Raw genomic sequence first — 20,762 nt, forward strand, 5'->3', positions numbered from 1 at the left:
ACTTGGAGTGAAAAATATAATATAAAACCCTTAGACATTAACCTAATAGCTTAAATTTTTAGATTAAATTGATTTTTTATATATTATTAGAGTTTTATTAAATTGATCATGAGTTCAATAATCATCATTCTATCCTATTAATAAATATTATAAACATATTTAACATAAATAAGGCTGTGCGCTTCAACCCAAAAGTCCATTGATTCTTAAGTTGAATTGGTGATTTACAAATATTTATCTTAACTTAGCTATGCTTCCCGGCTAAATGTTATTCACTGACTTTTGCCAGATCATAGCAGAAAACAAACATTTGCATGTCCTATTAGATCAAAACTTGTGGTAATGCCCCTTGTGTTAATGCCCCAATTAATGACTGAGCTCGTAGGTGCGAAATGAGAAACTCCTCACCAAGTAACCTAAATGTGGAAATGGATCATCCGTGTCTCTTTTTAATAAGACAATATTAAAAATCCCCGTCAAGCTTACGAAAATAGAAAGAAAAAAAAATGATCATTTTAATTGCGGATCATGAATTTGCTAATAATTAGCGTGGTTTTCAATGATTATTTTATAATATGATATTATTATTTTTTATATTGTAAGAGATAATTTTATCTTCTATATATATATATATATATAAAAGTACGTGGAGCCTAGATTTTATTTTTTTCACTCTTCTCATATGAGCCTACATGAGTTCCATATACTTTTATAAATATATGAGATAAAATTATCTCATATAAAAAATACTAATCACTTTTGATATACTGATTCGATGAACATTTGTGGCTGATTGAAATTGGAGAAATGAAAGAAAATTTCTATTTATTGAAATGTCGCGGCTGATTATACTGACATGGGTAAATAAAATTGTTGAAATGTCTATTTATTTTCTTGTCTTAGTTAGAATGTTGAAGAATCAATTTTCTCTTTATTTTTTTACGTGAGTTATGAAGTTAAATTGCTATAATGTTTAATAGAGGTATAATAGCTTGTGTTATAAGTAGTGGTGTTACATATGGTGTATTTAGGCTCTTTATTAGCAGTGTAATAAGCCTCTTCATTTGTATTCTCAATTTTTGTGTTGCTTTTTAATAAGCATGGTGTATTAAAAAAGGATCAGGATCTGTTTACAATTTTTTTTTACAATTATACTAACGTAGGACCGATCATACACTGTGTGATTAATGTAGGACCAATCCTACATAGTGTAGTTTGTAAGAGTTTGTAAACAAAAAAGTTTGTAAATATAACCTGCCCCTTGAAAAAATGTGTAGCTTTTCCTTTTCAATATTTTGTACTTGTTTCAATTTTAAAGTCTTAATCTTCTATTAGTGGTATCAAAGTCAAAAATGTGGTTAGAGCCAAGTATACGAAGATGGTGAAACATTTAAAAAGACCTCCATAGAAAATTAGTGTGACCCTAATATTTGAAGAGAAAAAGACTTTCGCAAAAGTTACCCTTAAGAAGGAGCATGATGTTGGATCTCACACTTGAAGGAAGAATGTTAGAAATATTCAAGTGTGAGTCATAGTAAAGTTCCACATCTTTTAGAGACGAACAAAGCAAGAATCATATAAGTGCAAAAGACTCTGTAAAAAAAATAAACGCTTGATTCCTCACATATATTAAAAAATTGCGTATAGCATTAGAACTTAAAACTTCAGGCGCTGGTTATGAGCTTCAGAATGTCAGCAGCTTCCTTCAATCTTCTCTCTCTGTTTTCTCTAATAACTGGACTAGGACTAGGACCCCTAGCAATTCTGCATTTCAGCAAAAAAATTAATATAAAACGAATCCAAGCTTCCTGTTAGATTTATGGAGGAAGGATATTCTCACTACCAAAATTTTTCACTCAAAAACTTTTTAACATTCTCTCTCTTTGATCCAATGGTGATGTGATGGGTAGTAAGTTAGTAGTAAGAATTTTTTGTAGTAAGAATTTTTTGTAGTTAGAATATCCTTACTCTAGATTTATGTATACAAACTTAGCATAAAAATAGAATTATTTTTCAGTAGCCAAAGTGTGACCTTTTCTCATAAATTGCCTTCCTTGTAAGCTCCTCAACAAGAGTGTGCAATCGTTTTAGTAGGGCAGGGGACTTCAGTATGACCTCAACTCCTTTATGAGTGGAACATATCCTCTTCAAAAGTTCAGAAGCAATGAAGTAGCCGTCCTCCTTATTCCTGGAACAAGTTTTAAAAGTTACCATTTACAAGAACAGAAAAGAATCCTACATCAACTTTTAACGGCTAACCACTATTGAGTATTGAAACCTTAGTAACTCCAAGACGATTATCTGCACAGAATCGTGACTTTGGATCAGCACTTGTAGTAGATGAGGGTAGCGGGAGAGATTTCGGAGAGTTGACAAAGCATGCTTAAGAACCTCCTGATCAGGTATACTCCTGCTGACTGATCGAATAAGCCTCAGCAAGGTGTCTATAGCCCCTGCAGCCACAAGCTCTTCACAACATTTCTGAGAATGTCCGGTAGCCATATCTGTGAAAAGGCAGACATATAAATCAAAAAAAGAAAGAACAAGATCACGTGTCAGGACTCGTTGAAAGTTTAGCTAGATAATGGCGAGAGAAAAGCATGTTTAAAGTTAAACGGCATCCCTAGAACTCGCCTATATTTTCTTTTGTGAAAAGAACAACACTTGTATCACAGGGGAAGGGAAGGGAATCAGGACCATTACATCACAGGCACTGCAACTATCGGTTCTTATGTCCTTTGGGTCACCTAAATATCAACTTATATTCAAATCATGCAAATTAGAACTTGACCACATAATTGAAGGAACTGATCCGTGCTTGGTTTATTTTCTTTTCTTTTTTTTTCAAATAATATATTTTTACTAATAAATATAGAAACATTATCTGGTTTTCACTCTGTTTCATGATTTTAAGAGTTTGCAAAGGAAGCAGTGAAATTAAGAAAATTTTACTTTTGAAATTTCCTTCAAAACATGAAAATAGAAATCAACGTGACATCTTTGTAACCATAGACTCATAAACATCAATTGAAGCTAATAGTTAAAAAGTAACAATGATAAGAAAAAAATTAAATAAAAGATTGTAGCTCTCACCCAATGTTGAACAAGTATGAAGGATGTTACTAAGACTCTTCATATGAAGTAGCTCTGAAAGCGCTGCCAAGAGTCTGTTTATGAGACGCTTGCTGTCATCCACATTTCTGGCAGACTCCTGCACTCTCAAGCGCAAATCCAATAGATGTTCTCTTGACTCTTTACGTGCAAGGTAACCTTTCCAGTGGGACTACAAAAATTGTTTCAAAAAAGAGAAAAGGAAGATTAACAAATAGGAACAAACTAATAAAAAGGAAAACTAAACATAGATGAAAATTTAGCTCTAGTTAAGATCAGCATCAGTAACCATACAAAGGATTTGATTGATCCACCAAGTAACGAAATATATGCATCTGAAAGACGGCTTAGGATAATACCAAATATGAAGTGAAAGTGGATAAAAATGGAAAGAAGAAGATTTCCGGAGTTATTTCAACCCCAAGAAACACACATGTTGATGTTACCCAAAAGTAAAACACACAAAATTTACTCCGTCACTAATCTAGGATAAAAGATGGTATTATCTTAAAGAAATGTAAGATCAGCTTCTACTAAAATTTCCCCAAAAGCACAAAAAAACAACACTATAACTGATTCAAACTACCATGTTTGCACAAACAGCAAGCGAAACAAAATATAAAAGAACTACAGCGGAGTGTCTCATAAGTGGATAGAAGTTAAAATACTATACTTGAATGACAACGATATGATGTCTACAAACAGCAGCCTCCCGCCTGGCTATCCACCCACGAGTGCAAGACTGAATAATAATGGCAGACTTCGTGATCAAATTATTTAGTAAGAGACCCTTCCACCATCGTTGCAATTTCACAACTGAAAACAAGAATAGTTCGAGTTGGAAACTACAACAGCCAGCTGGTCTTGAAATGCAACCAACAGAAATGGCTGCAAGTAGCTTAGAAGCACCGCCTAAATCACGATAACGTGAAATAATAGTGTATTAGTATACTAAGAGTATGTGAAATTACAACTAAATCAAGCAATTACTAGGTTAATGAGATAAAGTATAAAACACTCAAAAAATGTGAACTGATCACCTAATATCCGATTTCGAGTTAAATGCCCCCTAATAAAGCGCTGGATCTCCAACGCAGCTACTTCCTGGAAATTGAGAGCCTTTAGTAACATATAGAAACCAACAAATACAAAAGAAAACTAAATTGTAACCCCAAAAAAAAGGAAAACTGAACACATGAAAATTGGGCTATAATTACCAGCAGCAACATAAATGATTTGATTGATCCAACATTAATGACCTATATACATCTATATCAAAACTAACATACTTTTATCTAAAGGTAAGACTAAATATTGACAGGTGTATGAATTTTTTAAAAAAATTGGTTTAGCAAGTTTCTTGAAGGTTTTCTCCAAACCAGGGTTTACAAGTTCCAAATAAGAAAGCAATCACAGCTATATGAGGCTGCGATACTTCAACCCCCGAAATACACAATTTGGTCCCTTTCAATTTCCTTTGGATTAACAGCAGCACATCTTATATAAATGTCATATCTGCTGCTAAAATTTCCCTTGCAATTGCAATACCTTTAAATCAATAATACTATATTAGCTGACTAAATCCTTCATGAGCGTATAAATGTCCACGTCAAACAAAGCACAAAAGAGCTACAGCATAGTATAGGCTTTTTATCGTATTACGGTTTTTCATAAAAAAAAAATTATTGAATTCATTTTTTAAAAGTTATTTCAAATTAATTCGTCAATCCCCACATTGATCGTGCGGTCAACGTGTAGATTAACCTGGAATATTTTTTGAGAAATAAATTAAATCAAATTTTTGTTTTTTTTCAAACGCATTGGTTTAGTAAAAAATCAGTGTAGTATATCATGATAACTAGTAGAACATCATACTTGGATGGCAACATCATGGTGTCTGTGAACAGTGGCCTTTCGCCTGGCTATCCTCCGACGAGTACAAGACTGAATAATGATGGCCGACTTATTCATCAATTTAAGCAACAAGAGACCCTTCCACCATCGTTGCAATTTCATAACGGAAAACAATAATTGTTCCAGTTGAAAACTATAAAAGCCAACAGGCCTTGAAATGCAACTAACAGGAACGACAGCGCGTAACTGGGATGCACTACCTGTATCACGAAAACATTTCGTAAAGATAACATGAAACTGCTACTACAGCAAGAAAGATAAGCTCCATAAAGTGTGCACAAATAACCTAATAGCCGATTTCGAGTTATATGCCCTCTGATAAAGCGCTGAATCTCCAAAGCAGCATCTTTCTGAAAATTAAGAGCTTTCTGGCATTCCAGGCTTCGAATGACACACTGAATTTTTACTACAGCGTCTCTTTGGAACAAGAAGTCCCGTTTCACAAGCCAACCACGACAATGTCTCTGGAATAATTCAAGCAAAGTAGCAAATTATATAATATTCAAAACTAAAACTTCACAAAATGAAAGGAATTTCTCTAACATTCCGAAAAATTAGCTAGAATAGCAGCTGGAATTAGTACTTTCACAGAAGAAACATAACATTAAGGACAACGCAACAAAGAGTTGAATGAGCTATTATGAAATGATCAAAATCCTACTTTCATTACTCGACCATTATGCATTCTGTCATATATAAGTAACACCAGTACACCACAATAATGTTACCGAAGAATTAATAGCAGAATAACTCATTAATTGTTTCGTGTCAAAATGGAAAGTGATACAAAGTAAATGCAAATAAATATGAAAAAAATACGCAAGCCAATGTCTTACTTGAATTTCAACAATGCTATTCTTACGTGCACAAACTGCCTTCCGTGCAATCCATCCACGTAATAAAGATCGAATGAAAATAGCTGCCTTATGCGCAATTTTGAAGTGCCGAAAAGCATTTACACATCTCCACATTCGAAAATAAGATTGAATTTTTATAACAGCTTGAATCTGACTTGAAAATCTTTTCCTCAATATCCACCTACGGAAATTACATTGAATTTTAGTTGCAAGAAAATGCTGCTTCCGTTTAGACTTGCAGCATATGAACTTTTTCCAAGCAAGTTGAATGCTAACGGCTGCATTTGTTTGAAGATCAAATGTAACTTTATGTTGGGCTAAATTCAAAGCTTTCTCCTTCTGATCTAGTTGACGAATATATCTATATCGAGCCATCCAACCACGAACAAATTTCTGAACAGTAGTGGCAGCAGTCACCCTATCTGAAATCATAAGATCAGGACTTATACTACATCCTTGCTGATGCCTCCGATGGAGCCAACTCCTCACTGCCTGTTGGATAAGCTGTGCTGACCTCTTCAACCTCAAAAAAGAATGCCTATGAACGAAAAGCATGGCATATCTCTTATATGTTTCTGATTTCTTCAATATTTCTGTAATTGAACAAGCATGGTATGCCAATAAGCAATGAACTATAATACCGATAAATGTTTGAGACAAGCTGATAAACTGCATACCACATGAAAAGTCATAGACTTGAACGGTAGTAAATGTCATGCAATCTGACTCCTGCCTCACTTTTAGCCAAGCTCTGAAAACAGTTTGCAAAAGGGTAACAGCATTTACCTTCTTCAGAAACTTGTGCCGCACAACCAATCCTCTGATATGTGATTGTATTGTTGTTGCAGCATTTTCTGTAAAAAATGAGTAACAGTTGTCAGCAATAAAACAAAGAACATCAACAACACAAGTGTTGCATGGAATTACAATGGATTAATAAGCTGTAATACGGAGTGAAAAACAATCATACCACACGCCTTTACTAAGCAGTGCCTTGGAGAAAGAAAAAGAAGAACTACAAAGACTATATGGGTTTGGTTGATTGTATTTTGGTTTTTTTATTCTTAAAACTGTTTTGCAAAATAGTTAACGAAATAGGTGTTTTCTATGTTTTTTTTATTTTGAAATTTTAAAGTCAAAACACAAAACAAAAATAACTCATATGTTCTTTAAATTTGATTCTAGAAACAAACAAAAAAAGTTACAATTTTTAAATTTTTTATACAAAACAGATCCTATCAAACAAGTTTTTTTGTTTTTTTATTTTGAAAATAAAAAAAAAAAACTATTTTTTGAAATAGATTTCAAACAGGCCCTATGTTTTCCATGTCAAACACTAGAGTGAAAGAAGTGGAAGGCCTGCTTCAATACTATTACAAATACGTTCATTAATCATTATCATTGCAAATACTCACTTATTTCTACTGTAAATAAACACGAATTAGGAATTGATCAGGAATGAACTAAGGACTGCATCTTATTTTCACTTACGAGTAATTTCAAGAATAATTATCTAGAAAGTAACAATGCAGCAGACATAGTATTTTTTTCACAGCTGTGGTAAATGTAATGTATGGAGACATAGTAGCAAAAAGGACAGTTCAAGTCGTATTAGTTACCACTTATAATATCGGTGCTGCGCTCAGTGGTCCTGGATCTCTGCAAATTAGAGCCAATTGGTTTCATGATACGGTTTCGTTCAGCCATATCTTGCCACCAAGCCTGGATGGCCTTGAATTTTCTTGCGGCATCTGTCTTAATAAATCACAAGATTATGATCAAGACTTATATGAAATGAAGAAAGAAATAAAAAATTATTTCTTGAAAAAGATCATACCATTCTTATCATTAATCCAAGATGTCTGTTTTCGGACTCTAATATTACTTTGAAAATATTGCCACAGAACATGTGAAATGAAAGATAGTACACTGTTGTCTACTCAGAACCAATTATCACGCAATGCAAGGAACTGCAAATGGGCTAACATTTATTCAAGTACAAAACCTATAATACAAGGACACATATTTTAAAGATAAAGCATATTTAAAGTTAGCCAATCTACTACTGTTTAAAAACAAAATGAACTTTTCACTTTTATTCGTTATACTTGTCATACGAATCAAACTGATACAACTATCATCACAATAAAGCCTTCATAAGTAGTTTTATATTAATGGAAAAATATAAAATAAGATATGTACTAAAAAATATACATATAAAATAAGATATCATCCTTATAAATGCAAAAGTTATTGCATGTATCAACATCAAATTCATCAATGTATACATAGAAGACAAACAAATGACGTGCATAAATAACTAAAGTTCACACCACTAGGGAATTAACTAGGAACCTTCATTGACATGCACATCTGAAGCATCAGGCTGTTGTACTGATTCAAAACTTTCTACCATCCTCAAATGTCTACGGTGCGGACTTTGACAGTCATAGCCCAAGAGCTTATGGAAATTTAATTGATCCTGGAATGGAAGAAAAGAAAGGTATATACTAAATAACACAAACTCTGGAATACGACAATAACAAGATATGATCATAACATAGTAGTTAATTTGCGACACAATAGCGCCGTGAGCCGTGCCGTAAGGGCGTTGCGGTGCCTCGCAGCAAGAAACCGCACCGGAACGCAATAGCTGCCATTGCTATTACATTTGTGGCCAAATCGCGGCAATATTGTTGTCATAAGGCAAACTGTCAATTTTGTCCTAAATTTAAATGTGTAACAGAAAATTTTTAAGGGTTTTTTAGTCTATCTCTGTCTTTCTCTGTCACTTTTGCTATCTCTACCTTTAAAAAATGTTTCTTTTTATCACTATTTTTGTCATATATCTATTCCGCTATTTCCACAACTACAACCCACTATAGCGCTATAGCATTTTCCGGGGTTGGTCGTGACATGCTGCAAGCATTTGATAACTTTGGATCATAATCTTTGTTTTGTTTACCATATTTTTCTTGACAAATAGTTGGCTTGCTAAGAAAACCAACAATATCACCACACTTCGATCACTGCAAGCACCATTATATTGAAGTAGCTCACTTATTTGAAGTACCTGTAGAATAAAATTCCATTATAGAACCAACGATATCAAATGAGATAACGCACAGGTAAAAAAAAAAATGTCCCTTGGTTCACCACACTTCGTATTTCAACCTTGAAACGAATTCAAACATGAACAAATGCAGCTCTCATGCAAGTATTAACCTCTGGACAATAATTCCAGCATGCATGCAAATAGACAACTACATAAATTAGGGTATTTACCTCTGGAAAATTCCCCAGTAACGTAGTTAACTTCTGGGACAAAATAAAATTGTACAGTGCATCTGAATATTCACTGACCGACATAATTGATCCCTTACCACTTTTCTTATTAACTTCCTGTACAAAATAAAAAATAAAGCTTATAAACAAGAATGTACTATCAGCATTCAGCAGGAATCTAAAGAAGTTCAAGACCTTCAATGAACAGGAATTATGAAGTTCCTTCTGAAAGTAATAATCAAGTAAGCACCAGATAGCTTTGCCATCAACAAGGGAATGAAAATTGTCAATTGCACAATCATAATTGTTACAAACAGCCTGCAAAAACGGAATGCCAAGATTAAAATGCAGATGAATCATACTTATTAATCTCGGATAGCAGCATGTAGCGGCTGACCCTCCATATTGCTATAGCGCTATAGCAGGTAGCGCTACAACGCTACTGTGCAAAGTGTACCTAAGTGATACACTAAATTGTACTCCACAAATATAAAACTTAAAATGTGAAAATGTGACATAAAAAACAAATTTGAAGGATCTCAAACTCAAAAATAATTGATTTCAAATATTAAAATTCAAATCATAAGAAAATTGAAGAAATTAATGTCTCAAATAATGTAACACAACAAAATAAAGTGGCAAAATTAGTCAAAGTTCAAACTGCCACTTAAGTGAAATGTCAAAATCAAAGAACTTAAGGAACTAATCATAATTGAAATCATGAACATCCAAATCTTCATCTTCACTTTAACTTGTATCTAAGTTGTAAATCTTTTCCTTTTACGACGAGAACACTTATGCAGAAACTACTGTAGCGGCGTAATAGCGCCGCGATTCAGCCGCACTAGCGGCCGCTACATCTGCTACACTTCACCTGACCATAGCGGCGCGGTCTGTGGCGGCCGGCCGCTGCACCGCAACGCAACTCCGCTATAGCGCGCTAAAGCGGGGCTATTTACAAGTACGAGACGAATAAGGAAATATTTTTGTATCTACCAAAATCCGACAAATTACAAATGCACCATCTGAAGCTCAAGCTTTAACAAAGTGTAGCAGACCAACAAGTATCAAAGAAAATCTAGCTATGGAACTATACACCGCTAAGCAAAACAAAATTCCATTTTGCTTAGGAAAAAACATTATGTTCAATGATCTTGTGGAATGCATCTCATGATACAGATCAGGCTAGCACTTTGTATAACAACTACTATATTAATATATAAGATTATTACTGATGAGCCTCCTGAAAAACAAGAAGTAAAACATCTAGGAAAATTACTATCCTTTTCTGGAATCAGCCCTTACTAGTTCTCATATCACTGTAAGATGTTAGCAATAGTGTGTGAATTGTGCACGGGTACTAGGCAGTTTAACACAGCATACAATCTGAAAAATGAATTAGATAGCATGAAGGATTCTCATTGTTGTCGGTTTCAAGGTTTCAATCTTCAGCATAGATGAAATTATCCTAGGAGTAGGTTCGTACCTGAATCCAATTCAAAAGCAATTCCAGAGAACTAGAATTTGTACTGTTTATCAGATCCTGTGAGATGGAAGAAAAATCAAATCTCAAGTACAGTATAAGATATGAACTTAAAGAAAATGAAGGCGAACAAGAAGTACATATATTCCTTTATAACTAAATCGAAACACAAAACTCATCTAACATGGAACATACTGCGCCAAGTCCTCGAATTATAGAAATTTCCCCAGCTAAAATTGTTTTATCAACCAAAAGAGGTAGCTGCAGGTCCAATAACAAAGGAAATTACAATGCTGTCCGGGTTATAAGTTAATAGCAATCAAATCCAAAGGCAATAATATTAAAGAAACTTAAAAAAATAAGGTAAAATAGAGCTGCTACCTGCAAATGAACAAACATATTCCAGAGCAAGGAAAGTGTAAGTTCTTTGTCTCCATTAACAATATCATCTGCCATAATCATCGTGTCATCCTCATCATGTAGTGACACACCCGCTTGCCTAAGATATTGTAGGGCAAGGCCACAGTTCGCCAAATTTTTCTTAGGAGTATCTGAGGGAACTACAATTTTCTGTCCATACAACGATGATGCATCACAATTCTTAACTAACTGGATTATACAGAAATATAATAGCGTTGAAAGTGTCAAATATGCTGATATCATTTCTAATATTATAAAATATATATATATATATAACCAACCATGAGGATAGAAGAATTATGTTGCAAGAGCTGAATAGCTCTACAGAGTTTTAGTCCATCTTGGAGATCTACAAATAAGTCTCTGACCCTAAAATCATACTCAACAAGAGGCCCCTACAAAATACAAAACAGTTTGCAAAACTTCATCATAAGACAAATCTTGACCTAGATACAGTGCCATTTTTCACAAATTTACTAGGACACAAACAGTGAAACGACTTCTGTTGTCATAAAATGCACCATGGCCCCCAAAAGCAGCTTGCATGTACTCACACTAACAGGCAACCTCACACAAGTAAATCAGCATGGCATAGCATATGGTAAGAATAACCAACCTGTTGATGAGATATTTTGTAACCTAAAATCATCAAATGTGCTAGAAGATTGCCTTCTCCATGCATTACATCGGATGACAGAAATTCTAATTTCCAACCAAAAAGAGAGAAAAGTCAACCTACAATGTAGAAGCTGCTGTTACAAAAATTATCAACAGAAAATAGGACGGAAGAATAAACAAAGACTTACCATGGATCACTTGACTACTTGATTTAATCCATGATTCTGCTTTGAATAATAAAGGGGAACCCCCATCTAATCCATCAATACCGTACTCAAGTGGGAGGCAACTTTGACATTTAGCTTTATCTAGGATAAGCACAAGTAACAAAATTCTCTTCAAAATCACATTCCCCAGATTCTCATAGTAACCCGACCTATATACACCTTCAACCATCTTGTTATATGCATATGCTTTTGCTAGACCCTCATGTGAAAAAAACAGCTTGTCAATGACCATTTTCAAAAATATGACATCATGGCCAGGATCAGCATCTCCATTCAATACCAAGGAGTCCCCACCAAAAATAATATACAATCCGATTCGCAGCCAAATTGGATTATAACACATGAGTATTCTTGTGGCCTTATCCTTCAACCCAACATCTGTTACTATCGGGCAGTGTGCCCTCAAATTTAGCCTTCCTTCGTCAATTGCCTGAAAAACAAAACAAAGGAAAGGCACACAAAATTCAATACCGTATGTGCCCTGGGCACAATAACTTTGGACATTGTAAAGAATCAATTCAATCCAAAATTAGCCTTTCTTCATTTAAAGAACCATTAAATGAAGGTTATTTTAATGATTTATATTTTATATTATACTCTAACACACTCTCGCACGGGAGCCTACCGGGCTTGAAAGATAAACAATGTATAGATCCACCGATCTATCCTAAAAAACTCCACGAGACATAATTAATTATTAATTAAACGAACCCGTGACACCGGACTCTTGTACATATAAAAAATCAATTCAACCAAAAGCTTAAGCCTTTTAATAGTTTACATTATACGCTAACAATATTATACTCTAACAGACAGAAATTTCAAATTTCAAGCCAAGTCTTTGGAATGGAAAACAAATGAAACAAACCTTCGAGACTTGATTCATCACTTGGAAGATATCTTTACAAGTTCCGAGGCTCAGATAAACCCTCATTCGCTGCTTCAAATCCTCGAAACTGCAGACATCCTTCAGAGAATCCTTCAAGTACGAGAACAAGGAATTTGGCAACTCCGCCGCAGAAGCAGCATTTTCATCACCCTCAGCACGTGACCACGTCTTCCTCTGCCGCTTCGGAGTTCGCCAGGTGGAATCAACCCCAACGGAAATTCCGGGGCGGCTGTCTCTCTTGCCCTTGGTGGCCGGAGTGGCATCGCCGATGTGGACTCCGGCGATGGACAAGTCGCAACCGCAGGAGGCAGGGTTTTCGAGCAAGAAATTAAGCCAAACAGTGATGGACTTGGCTAGGGATTTGAGGGACTGCTCCTTCTTGATTTGGGCCTTTCTGGAAGACTGGGACTGCTCTAGTTGGAAAGCCTTGAGTTTGCGAGCGGCGGCGGCACCTGACTTGTTGGTGCGGCGGCGGAATGCGGTGGTGGATTGTTTGGATTTAGAGGCGGTGAAGTATTGAGTGGAGGGAGATTGGGTGTTGAGAGATAGAGAAAGAGAAGGGCGTTTAGGGGTTCTGAAATTGGAGATGTCTTTGAGTAGCGAAGAAGAAGAAGAAGAAGAAGAATGGAGATACGGTGAAGGAGGTTCCTCAGTGTCCATTGTTGACGTATTGTCGGAAACTGGAAAGTGGAAGAGAAACAAAGAGTTTTTGTATTAATTTTGATTCATTGGTCAGTTAATTCAAAATTCCTAACGTTCAATGGAAAAGCTCTCTCTCTCTCTCTCTCTCTCCACTGTTTTTTATTTTTGAATTTGAAAGGTGTGGCATAGGGCGGGTAAATGATGGTGGTACTTACAACGTAGACACTTGATTTGAGAATCACAATCAGCCCAAACCCCAGAGTATTTGCTTTTTTGTTTTTCACTGCAGATGTAAATTTGTAACATATTTTAATTAAATAAGAATATAAAATAACAACGAATACAATTAGTTTATATTTTAACAATTTATCGACCCGTTATTACAGAGAGAAAGATTTTTCCTCTAGCAGATTGATTTATCCTTTTTTTAACGAATTTTTAATGCTAACATGACATGTTTGTTAAATTTTCGTTTGCAGGTGATTTTTTTCGAAGTATTGAAGTTAGCACCAACAGTTAATCCGTGAGTTATTCTTTGTAATCTATCCTCTCCCTTCCAACAGTTATAAGTTTTCTATATTTAGTAATGAAAAGTTTTCTATTTTATCTTCTTCTTTTTTGTAAAATATATTTTTATCTTGTTAGTAATACTTGGAGCAGAATTTTCAACTAAATTCTATGTAATTCCTAATTATTCCAAAAGTTCCAGTGCTTATAGAATCAGCTTTCCCCAAACTTACGTACAACGAGAGTGTTTGGTTGAGGAAAAAAATTTTGAATACTAAAAAAAATATGATTGATATGAAAATGGTTGAAAAATAAGTTTAGTAAGAAAATGTAAAAAAAATTATTTGATTGAAAAAAGTTTTACCAGAAAAATTGGGTTAAAAGAAATAACATTGGTAGACAAATTTTTAAAAATCCTCAACCAAACAAAGACAACATCAATTCTCAAACTCAAAGAGTGGGCATCTCCACCAAAAACTTCAACCAAACACTACCTGAAGGCTTCTTTTTGTTACCCAAAAAAAAAGATAAATATTTTTAATTTAATAGTATCACTAAAAATAAATAAATAAGTAAATCAAATGAAAGGATCCTATGAACAAATCAACATGAAAATCATACTCTTTAAGAAATTACACTCCTAAAAATGATTTACAACCATACTATTCGAACAAAATTTATAATGTCAAAATCACTTTTGATATATAATGTCAAAGAATGGATGCATCATTTCAAGCTTGTGCTGTAACCCTACAACATCCAGACTACATGATAAACTCAACCCTCCCATCCCTGGGGCGGGGGCCAATGGACAAATAACCGCAGAAAGGCACTCAAGCTCTTGTGACTTGCCATGGTTTGTATACCCTACAAAACGTGAATCTAAATTATCCTTATCAGGAAGCAACTGCTGAGTATCACAGGTGTACGAGCTGCTGCTATGAGACTATATCTGGATCCTTTTTCTTTATATGCTTCGCCATTAAAATTATAATGACTGGGCAAATTAATAAATTAAGACCCAAGATGCACTGCAGTTAACGGATAGGGTGATATTGGGCTGATATCCTCTTTGGGGGCAATTTGCGCAGGATGTAGAGGACTAAAGCTGAAGGCAGAACCTCAACCAGCTGTATTTTGAAAAGCGAAAAAAGTAAATTCCAGATGCCAACAAAGTGAGAAATCAAAATTCTAGTAACGAGCAATAAAAACGAATACTCAAGCAGCATACCATGTAGTAGATCAAGTCCAAAATAGGATGATCCAAAACATCAAGAGATGCATCTGAATCAAATGCAGACAGAAAACCCTGCATGTATATCAAAAGTGTGATTAAGAAAGAAGGTGTTTTGCATGAGGAATAATACCATACAAATCATTATTTAACTTTAACTCTAGCTTCAGTTCCCATGACAAAAACTTAAAGCCTCTGCCTTCCTTTTTCCCTAAAATTCGTCTCCAAATAGGACATACTTTGCATCTGATCACTCTTATCATGCTAACCAACAAGTGTTCTATTTTGACCTTTTTTTATTTCCATCATCTCCCTCTAACTTTTTGTTGAGATATATAGTCCCACATTGGTTGAAGAGCAACTAATGTGGGAGTTTATAAGACCTTAGGCACTCTCATCCTTTGAGCTAGCTTTTGGGGTGGTGACCTCAAGGTTCTTTACATGATATCAGAGCCTCGCCGCCCCCCACTTTCTCTTGTGGCGTTTCTTAGCACAGGTAGACTGAGCCTGTTGCATAATCCACGCTTCAAGCCAAGAGGGCTCTTGCGTGAAGGGGCGTGTTGAGATATATAGTCCCACATTGGTTGAATAGCAACTAAGGTAGGAGTTTATAAGACCTTAGGCACTCCCACCCTTTGAGCTAGCTTTTGGGGTGGTGACCTCAAAGTTCTTAACACTTTTCAAACTAAAACTGCTTAGAAGCACATCTAACAGTGTTGCACTTGAAACCCATATTATTGGAATCTCACATCGAACTAATCTAGTGTCACGTTTAGATTCTTGTGAACAAATTTAATGGCATTTAGACTACCATATTAATGGTGTAACAGAATAACACAGGATGATGAGCAGAAGACAAGCAGACCAGTGTTATAATTCTACACGTGTGACATTTTTACATAGACAAGCTTAAGAAAATGTTTAATTAAACATAAGATAAGTAGAATAAAAAGGAAGAAGTTACCATAATGCATCTTATCAGAAAACAGGTGAAACAGATGGCTGTGACAGATCCGACCTGCAATACACATCCCATGTAATGTGAATACAACTAACATTGTTATGAATAATACCTTTTGAATCTCATTATATGTTTGGAACATAACAGAAGATGAAAATCAAGAAAGGGTTCTTCTCAGTTCACAAAATAATGAGATTTAATTCAGGGGTACATACAGAACTTAAACCTTATTGTTAAAATGGTTAACATTATACACCACAAACTATAGAATTTAATAAAGGGCCCTAATGCACAAGGCTTCCCAACTTGCGAGGGTAGGGGTGAGGGTCGACTGTACACAACCTTACCCTTGTATTTTTGCGAAGAGGTTGTTTTTCGAACTCGAACCCAAAACCTTCCAGTCACAAGAAGCAACTATACCGCTGCTCCAAGGCTCATCCTCAAACTATAGAATTTAATACATAAATAAAAATTTCTAATGCCTAAAAAGGGAAAGTCTTGATTTGTTGTAGTTTAAGAAAGGGAAAATGAGCAAGTTAAAACCAATAACATTTGGAGGACAAATAATTGCAGGAAAATGCAAATATAGGACTCATTCCTTCCCATCATTCGTTTGAAGATTTTGCAGAGGAGCACAATTTGAATTTACAGAGGAAAAGCTAGACCTGAGATAGAGAACCAACAAAGGAGGTACAAGAGTTTACATGATTTATCCTTTAAATATGACAGTGGACAAAGGCAACAGAGAAACTCATCATGAGAAAGGAAAATTTAGATAATGATCTCCTCAGTCCTCATTCAAAGCCAACACCCTGTAGGTCTGTACATCCAAACACTTATAGAACATTTAAATAGTTGTTTTTCATTACTGATTTAGCTGGTAGACATTTAGGACTTTAGTAGATGCAAATGCAAGAAACCGAATCCTTTTCTACTATTAAAGTAATAGATAACAAGGCAAAAACTACACTCTGCCATGCCCCTTGCCAAAGAATCAGTCTCTTGTGTGTATGATTGGAAGATCCACTTAATAAAAGAATAGAAAAGAGACAAAAAAAAGTGACAATCATTTGCTATGAAGATACCTGCACATAGACCAAATTTGCAATGTACTAAAATATCACGGCAGATTAAATGAGATTTTCAGTAGAGTAGTGGCAGAACATGAGTTGCACAAAGACATACTATTCAATAGACACACTGAGAAGAAAAGGCGCAAACCTCGTGAAGTTTCTTCCTTCTCCCTTTAGATTCAATTGGGAAATGCCTCAGCATGAAAAACAATCTAGGAACATTTAATGTGTTAAAGGCAGAAATCCAAAAGGTCGCCCATAACAACCACGGATTTTCCAGTGAGAAATTGAAACAGAGGCTGTAGAGATATTTTATAGACCATAGCAAGGCAGACAAAATGCAAAAGCCTCACCTTCCTCCATATAGCAAGAAGCCTAGTGCAGCCATAAATGACACAACTGAAGAAAAGAAAAGAAATTTTTTTATAAAAAGAATTGTCTATGCATATAGCAATATATTATTTTAAGGTGGAAAAACTCATTCTTAAGCTCACAATATTTGATTAAAAAGCTAACCTGCAATAAATATCTTTCCAATGAGCTCGACAGAACTGTTGTCATCTATCCAGAGGTATATCCAAATACAAACCTAAATCCAAAACTACACTTTACTAATGACATCAGCTATAAAAGAAACTAAGAAAGTGTAACTTTTTGCTTTAGAAAAGGAGATTTATGCCTTACTTGACATGCATCTTGAAGGAACTAGATATAAGTAAAGGAGAATTACTATGCAAAAGTGAAATTAAATTGCCTGTTTTAAAAGCCAATAATTTCCAAATCAAATAACTCATGGCTGGATATTCAGTACACAATCAACACGTACAAGTCTCCTAGTGCTGTTTCTAGAGACCAGAAGACCTTGACTTAAAACTGTCTAAATTTTTTTTTAACATACTAGCCCCCACTACTGTTCCGATCCAGCAAAAGTGCTTGGAAGAGGGTGCCCAGATATTGATAATATAATAGGTAGTAAAATGAGGAGCTGCAGCATTAGGGCGTCTGGTCAAATTCATGCGATATAAAGAAACCAAAATAAAGAGCACTTGTTCATGAAAAAACATAGAATATAAAGGAAAAAATAAATAAAATGCTTCAAAGTTCAGAGAGAGAACATTTAGGGTGAAAGTGCAACAATATTGTAGTTGCAGAGATGTCATTATGCATTGGTGGAATGTATTGCGATGACGATGAGCACTCAGGAAATACGACATACCAAAATAGTGCAGACCCTGACCAGCTTAAATATAATGTTATGTGTTAGAAGAAAATGAGATAGATACCTGGATAATATACAAGGCAGCATTTATTGAAATATAAACTATCCTGAGCTTATCAGTTGGTAAACTCCTTGCCTGTTCTGTCATTGGAATAAAATAAGAATTTCCTAATTTAAAATAATAATAATAATAATTCCCTTGATCGTGCCAAATTGGATAATTATTTTTTTGAAAGTTTGTTTTATTTTATGGGTTTATTGTTTCTTATTGTAGGAGATAATTTTATCTTCTATGTACACATAAAAGGGTGTGGCACCATGTGAGAAGAAGAGAAAGAAAAATAAAATATGAGTCCCACACACTTTTATTATATGTGTGGAAGATAAAATTATCTCCTACAACGTCAGAATTAAACCCTTGTTTTATTCAATAAAATGAGGTACTCATTCATAAAAGTTAAAATAAATAAATTGAACGGGAAAAAGAGAACTTCCACTTGCCTGATGATAAATTTCTGCCCAAAAAAGGACTAGAAGTGTATATGTTGAGAAAAACAGTAGTCCTGGCAGATCCAATAGCACCAAAATAAATGCCTAATTGAACAAGAAGCCACTCTATGTCAGTATCCGGTCTTTACCATCCTAGTCAAATATCACCGGTAGAAAACTAACCTTGGGATGCAAAAGAAAAACCAGGTTGTGTAATCCAAACACCACTGCACGTACTGAAATATTAAAATTCCCAAAAAAAGAGAGAGTGAAATTCCGAAACAAGCACAAGACCTAAGAACAAAGATCCTGAAAGAAGCAAGAATGTGGAGTGTCACCTCACCTCCGTTGACAATGAAGTTCATGAGATGAAAAATTTTCTGCGTTGTCCAACCATACTCAGGTACTCTTACTTCAATTCTTACCAACTGAATCTGCAGCGTTACAACATCAGGAATTAACAACAGTGCAAACTAAAACAATAACAATAAAAAACAACTCTAGTCATCTGAAATCCGTTCAGTACCTACCCTACCATTATAGATTATTAAGCTGAAAAAGAAGAAGAAGAAAAAAACCTATTATTTCAAGAAGCAACATAGGTTTGGAAAGAGGATAAACTGGAAGGACAAAACATCAAACCGAAATTCCTCAGAATAAGTTGAAAAAACTTGGAAAGGAAGGACAATTTATGGTCAGGCAAGTGCAATCAGAACGTCGATGCGATCCTACAGTGTGTAGATAGCGAAAGCTAGAATTGAAGTCCAGTGGTGGTGAATCAGAAACATGAGCAAAAGCTGGAGACACGTATGATTGGAAGAATCGAGAAACTAAATAATACACATAAAATAAACTAGTAATCACAGAATGGAGAAGTGGTGAATGAGAGTGAGAAAAGCATAAAAATACCAGAGCGATGGAGGAGACAAGAGCATAAGCAGCGCAAAGGAAGTAGAAAATAGCGTTCTGGAAGGTAGTGGAGTTGTTGATTTGATCCCACCACCATAAATTGGGGGAGAGAGGTGGAATCTCCATGGTCGTGAAGCTCAGCAACACTTTCCTCATTTAAGTGAAAGGAATGGTTACAGTCTACCAGACAGTCCACAAACACAGATATATAGAGAGAGAGTATGTGTGTGTGGGCCTTTCTTACAATAAGAATAGAGATTAGAGATCTAATTCTAAGGTACCAACTTTCGCGCGCTCTTCTCTCTCTCTCTCTCTCTCTCTCAACTAAGCTTCTTCGAGTTGAGTTGAGAGTCGCACCTTGCAAACGTGGTTGTTGCATCACTGCGCTTTATCGCCTGCTTGCCGGTTAGTATATTTTTTTTCTGTTGCTTTTCATTTTTATTTCTTTTTTTAAAAAAATAATAATAATTATGAGAGGATAATATATTTGCACGTGACGTGAACGTGATACTCATCAGTCATCTGTCATTTTTCGTGCGGGTGAGCCAAATTGCAATCCGGCGCCAAAACAATTTTAATTGCCCAGCCGCCCAAAGTTCCATCAATTTTTTTTTTCCTTTTTTTTTTTGAAAGGATCGAAATTTGTCTTTTCAGATTTGAGAATATTTAAAAAAAAAAATTATGGTAGTAAGTATCATTGTTGTAAAACCCGACCCGACCCGGGACCCGATCATCAGACCGGTTCGGGTCAAGCATTGGACCGCTCATGCATAGACTCGGTTAAACTCGGTCAAAATCCAGACAAAATCGGCCAAACTCGGTCAAAACCGGTGACCCAGTGACCCGGACAGGTCGGGTTTTAAATAAAAAAAACAAATAACCAAAATTATTTCATCTTGACAGAGAAAATGTAGAACTCATTTT

At 35.2% G+C, this 20,762-nt stretch overlaps 2 protein-coding genes across 3 annotated transcripts; both read right to left on the reverse strand.

Moving 5' to 3' along the window:
• Window positions 1–1,664: 1,664 nt before the first annotated feature.
• LOC133291335 (uncharacterized) lies at window positions 1,665–13,464 on the reverse strand. Its single transcript, XM_061489589.1, has 22 exons — window positions 12,784–13,464; window positions 11,877–12,345; window positions 11,687–11,772; window positions 11,352–11,465; window positions 11,032–11,220; window positions 10,846–10,911; window positions 10,654–10,710; window positions 9,363–9,485; window positions 9,168–9,284; window positions 8,848–8,955; window positions 8,238–8,364; window positions 7,502–7,633; window positions 6,560–6,736; window positions 5,862–6,475; window positions 5,312–5,489; window positions 4,987–5,225; window positions 4,152–4,230; window positions 3,785–4,023; window positions 3,094–3,283; window positions 2,279–2,504; window positions 2,033–2,188; window positions 1,665–1,764 (listed from the first exon to the last, which is right to left on the reverse strand). The coding sequence occupies exons 1-22, from the start codon at window positions 13,462–13,464 to the stop codon at window positions 1,665–1,667; spliced, it is 4,467 nt and encodes a 1,488-aa protein (XP_061345573.1).
• A 1,130-nt stretch (window positions 13,465–14,594) lies between these two features.
• Window positions 14,595–20,209, reverse strand: LOC133291320 (tobamovirus multiplication protein 1-like). Of its 2 annotated transcripts, XM_061489572.1 has the most exons (11): window positions 19,839–20,209; window positions 19,273–19,363; window positions 19,113–19,165; window positions 18,942–19,034; window positions 18,505–18,576; window positions 17,738–17,810; window positions 17,575–17,620; window positions 17,370–17,433; window positions 16,152–16,205; window positions 15,185–15,262; window positions 14,595–15,083 (listed from the first exon to the last, which is right to left on the reverse strand). In XM_061489572.1, the coding sequence occupies exons 1-11, from the start codon at window positions 19,992–19,994 to the stop codon at window positions 14,991–14,993; spliced, it is 873 nt and encodes a 290-aa protein (XP_061345556.1). In that variant the 5' UTR covers window positions 19,995–20,209; the 3' UTR covers window positions 14,595–14,990. The 2 variants fall into 2 exon arrangements, with proteins under 2 accessions (XP_061345556.1, XP_061345557.1); XM_061489573.1 differs by lacking the exon at window positions 19,839–20,209 and having other exon boundaries at window positions 18,942–19,003; window positions 19,273–19,327.
• Between the last annotated feature and the right edge of the window lie 553 nt (window positions 20,210–20,762).

This window comes from Gastrolobium bilobum, unplaced genomic scaffold (genome assembly GCF_033153095.1).
Source record: "Gastrolobium bilobum isolate Gb01-03AN ecotype WA unplaced genomic scaffold, APGP_CSIRO_Gbil_v1 utg7904, whole genome shotgun sequence".
In the NCBI taxonomy this organism is placed as follows: domain Eukaryota; kingdom Viridiplantae; phylum Streptophyta; class Magnoliopsida; order Fabales; family Fabaceae; genus Gastrolobium; species Gastrolobium bilobum.

What these genes read in the sequence shown, in the direction of transcription:
- LOC133291335 (XM_061489589.1), bottom strand. Translation starts at nt 13,464, where the DNA reads ATGGACACTGAGGAACCTCCTTCACCGTATCTCCATTCTTCTTCTTCT. An exon ending in ATAATTCTTCTATCCTCATG is followed by an intron (nt 11,221 to 11,351) that starts GTTGGTTATATA and finishes TTGTATGGACAG; the next exon opens with AAAATTGTAGTTCCCTCAGA. An exon ending in TCATACTTGTTCAACATTGG is followed by an intron (nt 2,505 to 3,093) that starts GTGAGAGCTACA and finishes GCCTTTTCACAG; the next exon opens with ATATGGCTACCGGACATTCT.
- LOC133291320 (XM_061489572.1), bottom strand. Translation starts at nt 19,994, where the DNA reads ATGAGGAAAGTGTTGCTGAGCTTCACGACCATGGAGATTCCACCTCTC. An exon ending in TGGAAAGATATTTATTGCAG is followed by an intron (nt 17,621 to 17,737) that starts GTTAGCTTTTTA and finishes TCTTTTCTTCAG; the next exon opens with TTGTGTCATTTATGGCTGCA. An exon ending in TTCTGATAAGATGCATTATG is followed by an intron (nt 15,263 to 16,151) that starts GTAACTTCTTCC and finishes ATATACATGCAG; the next exon opens with GGTTTTCTGTCTGCATTTGA.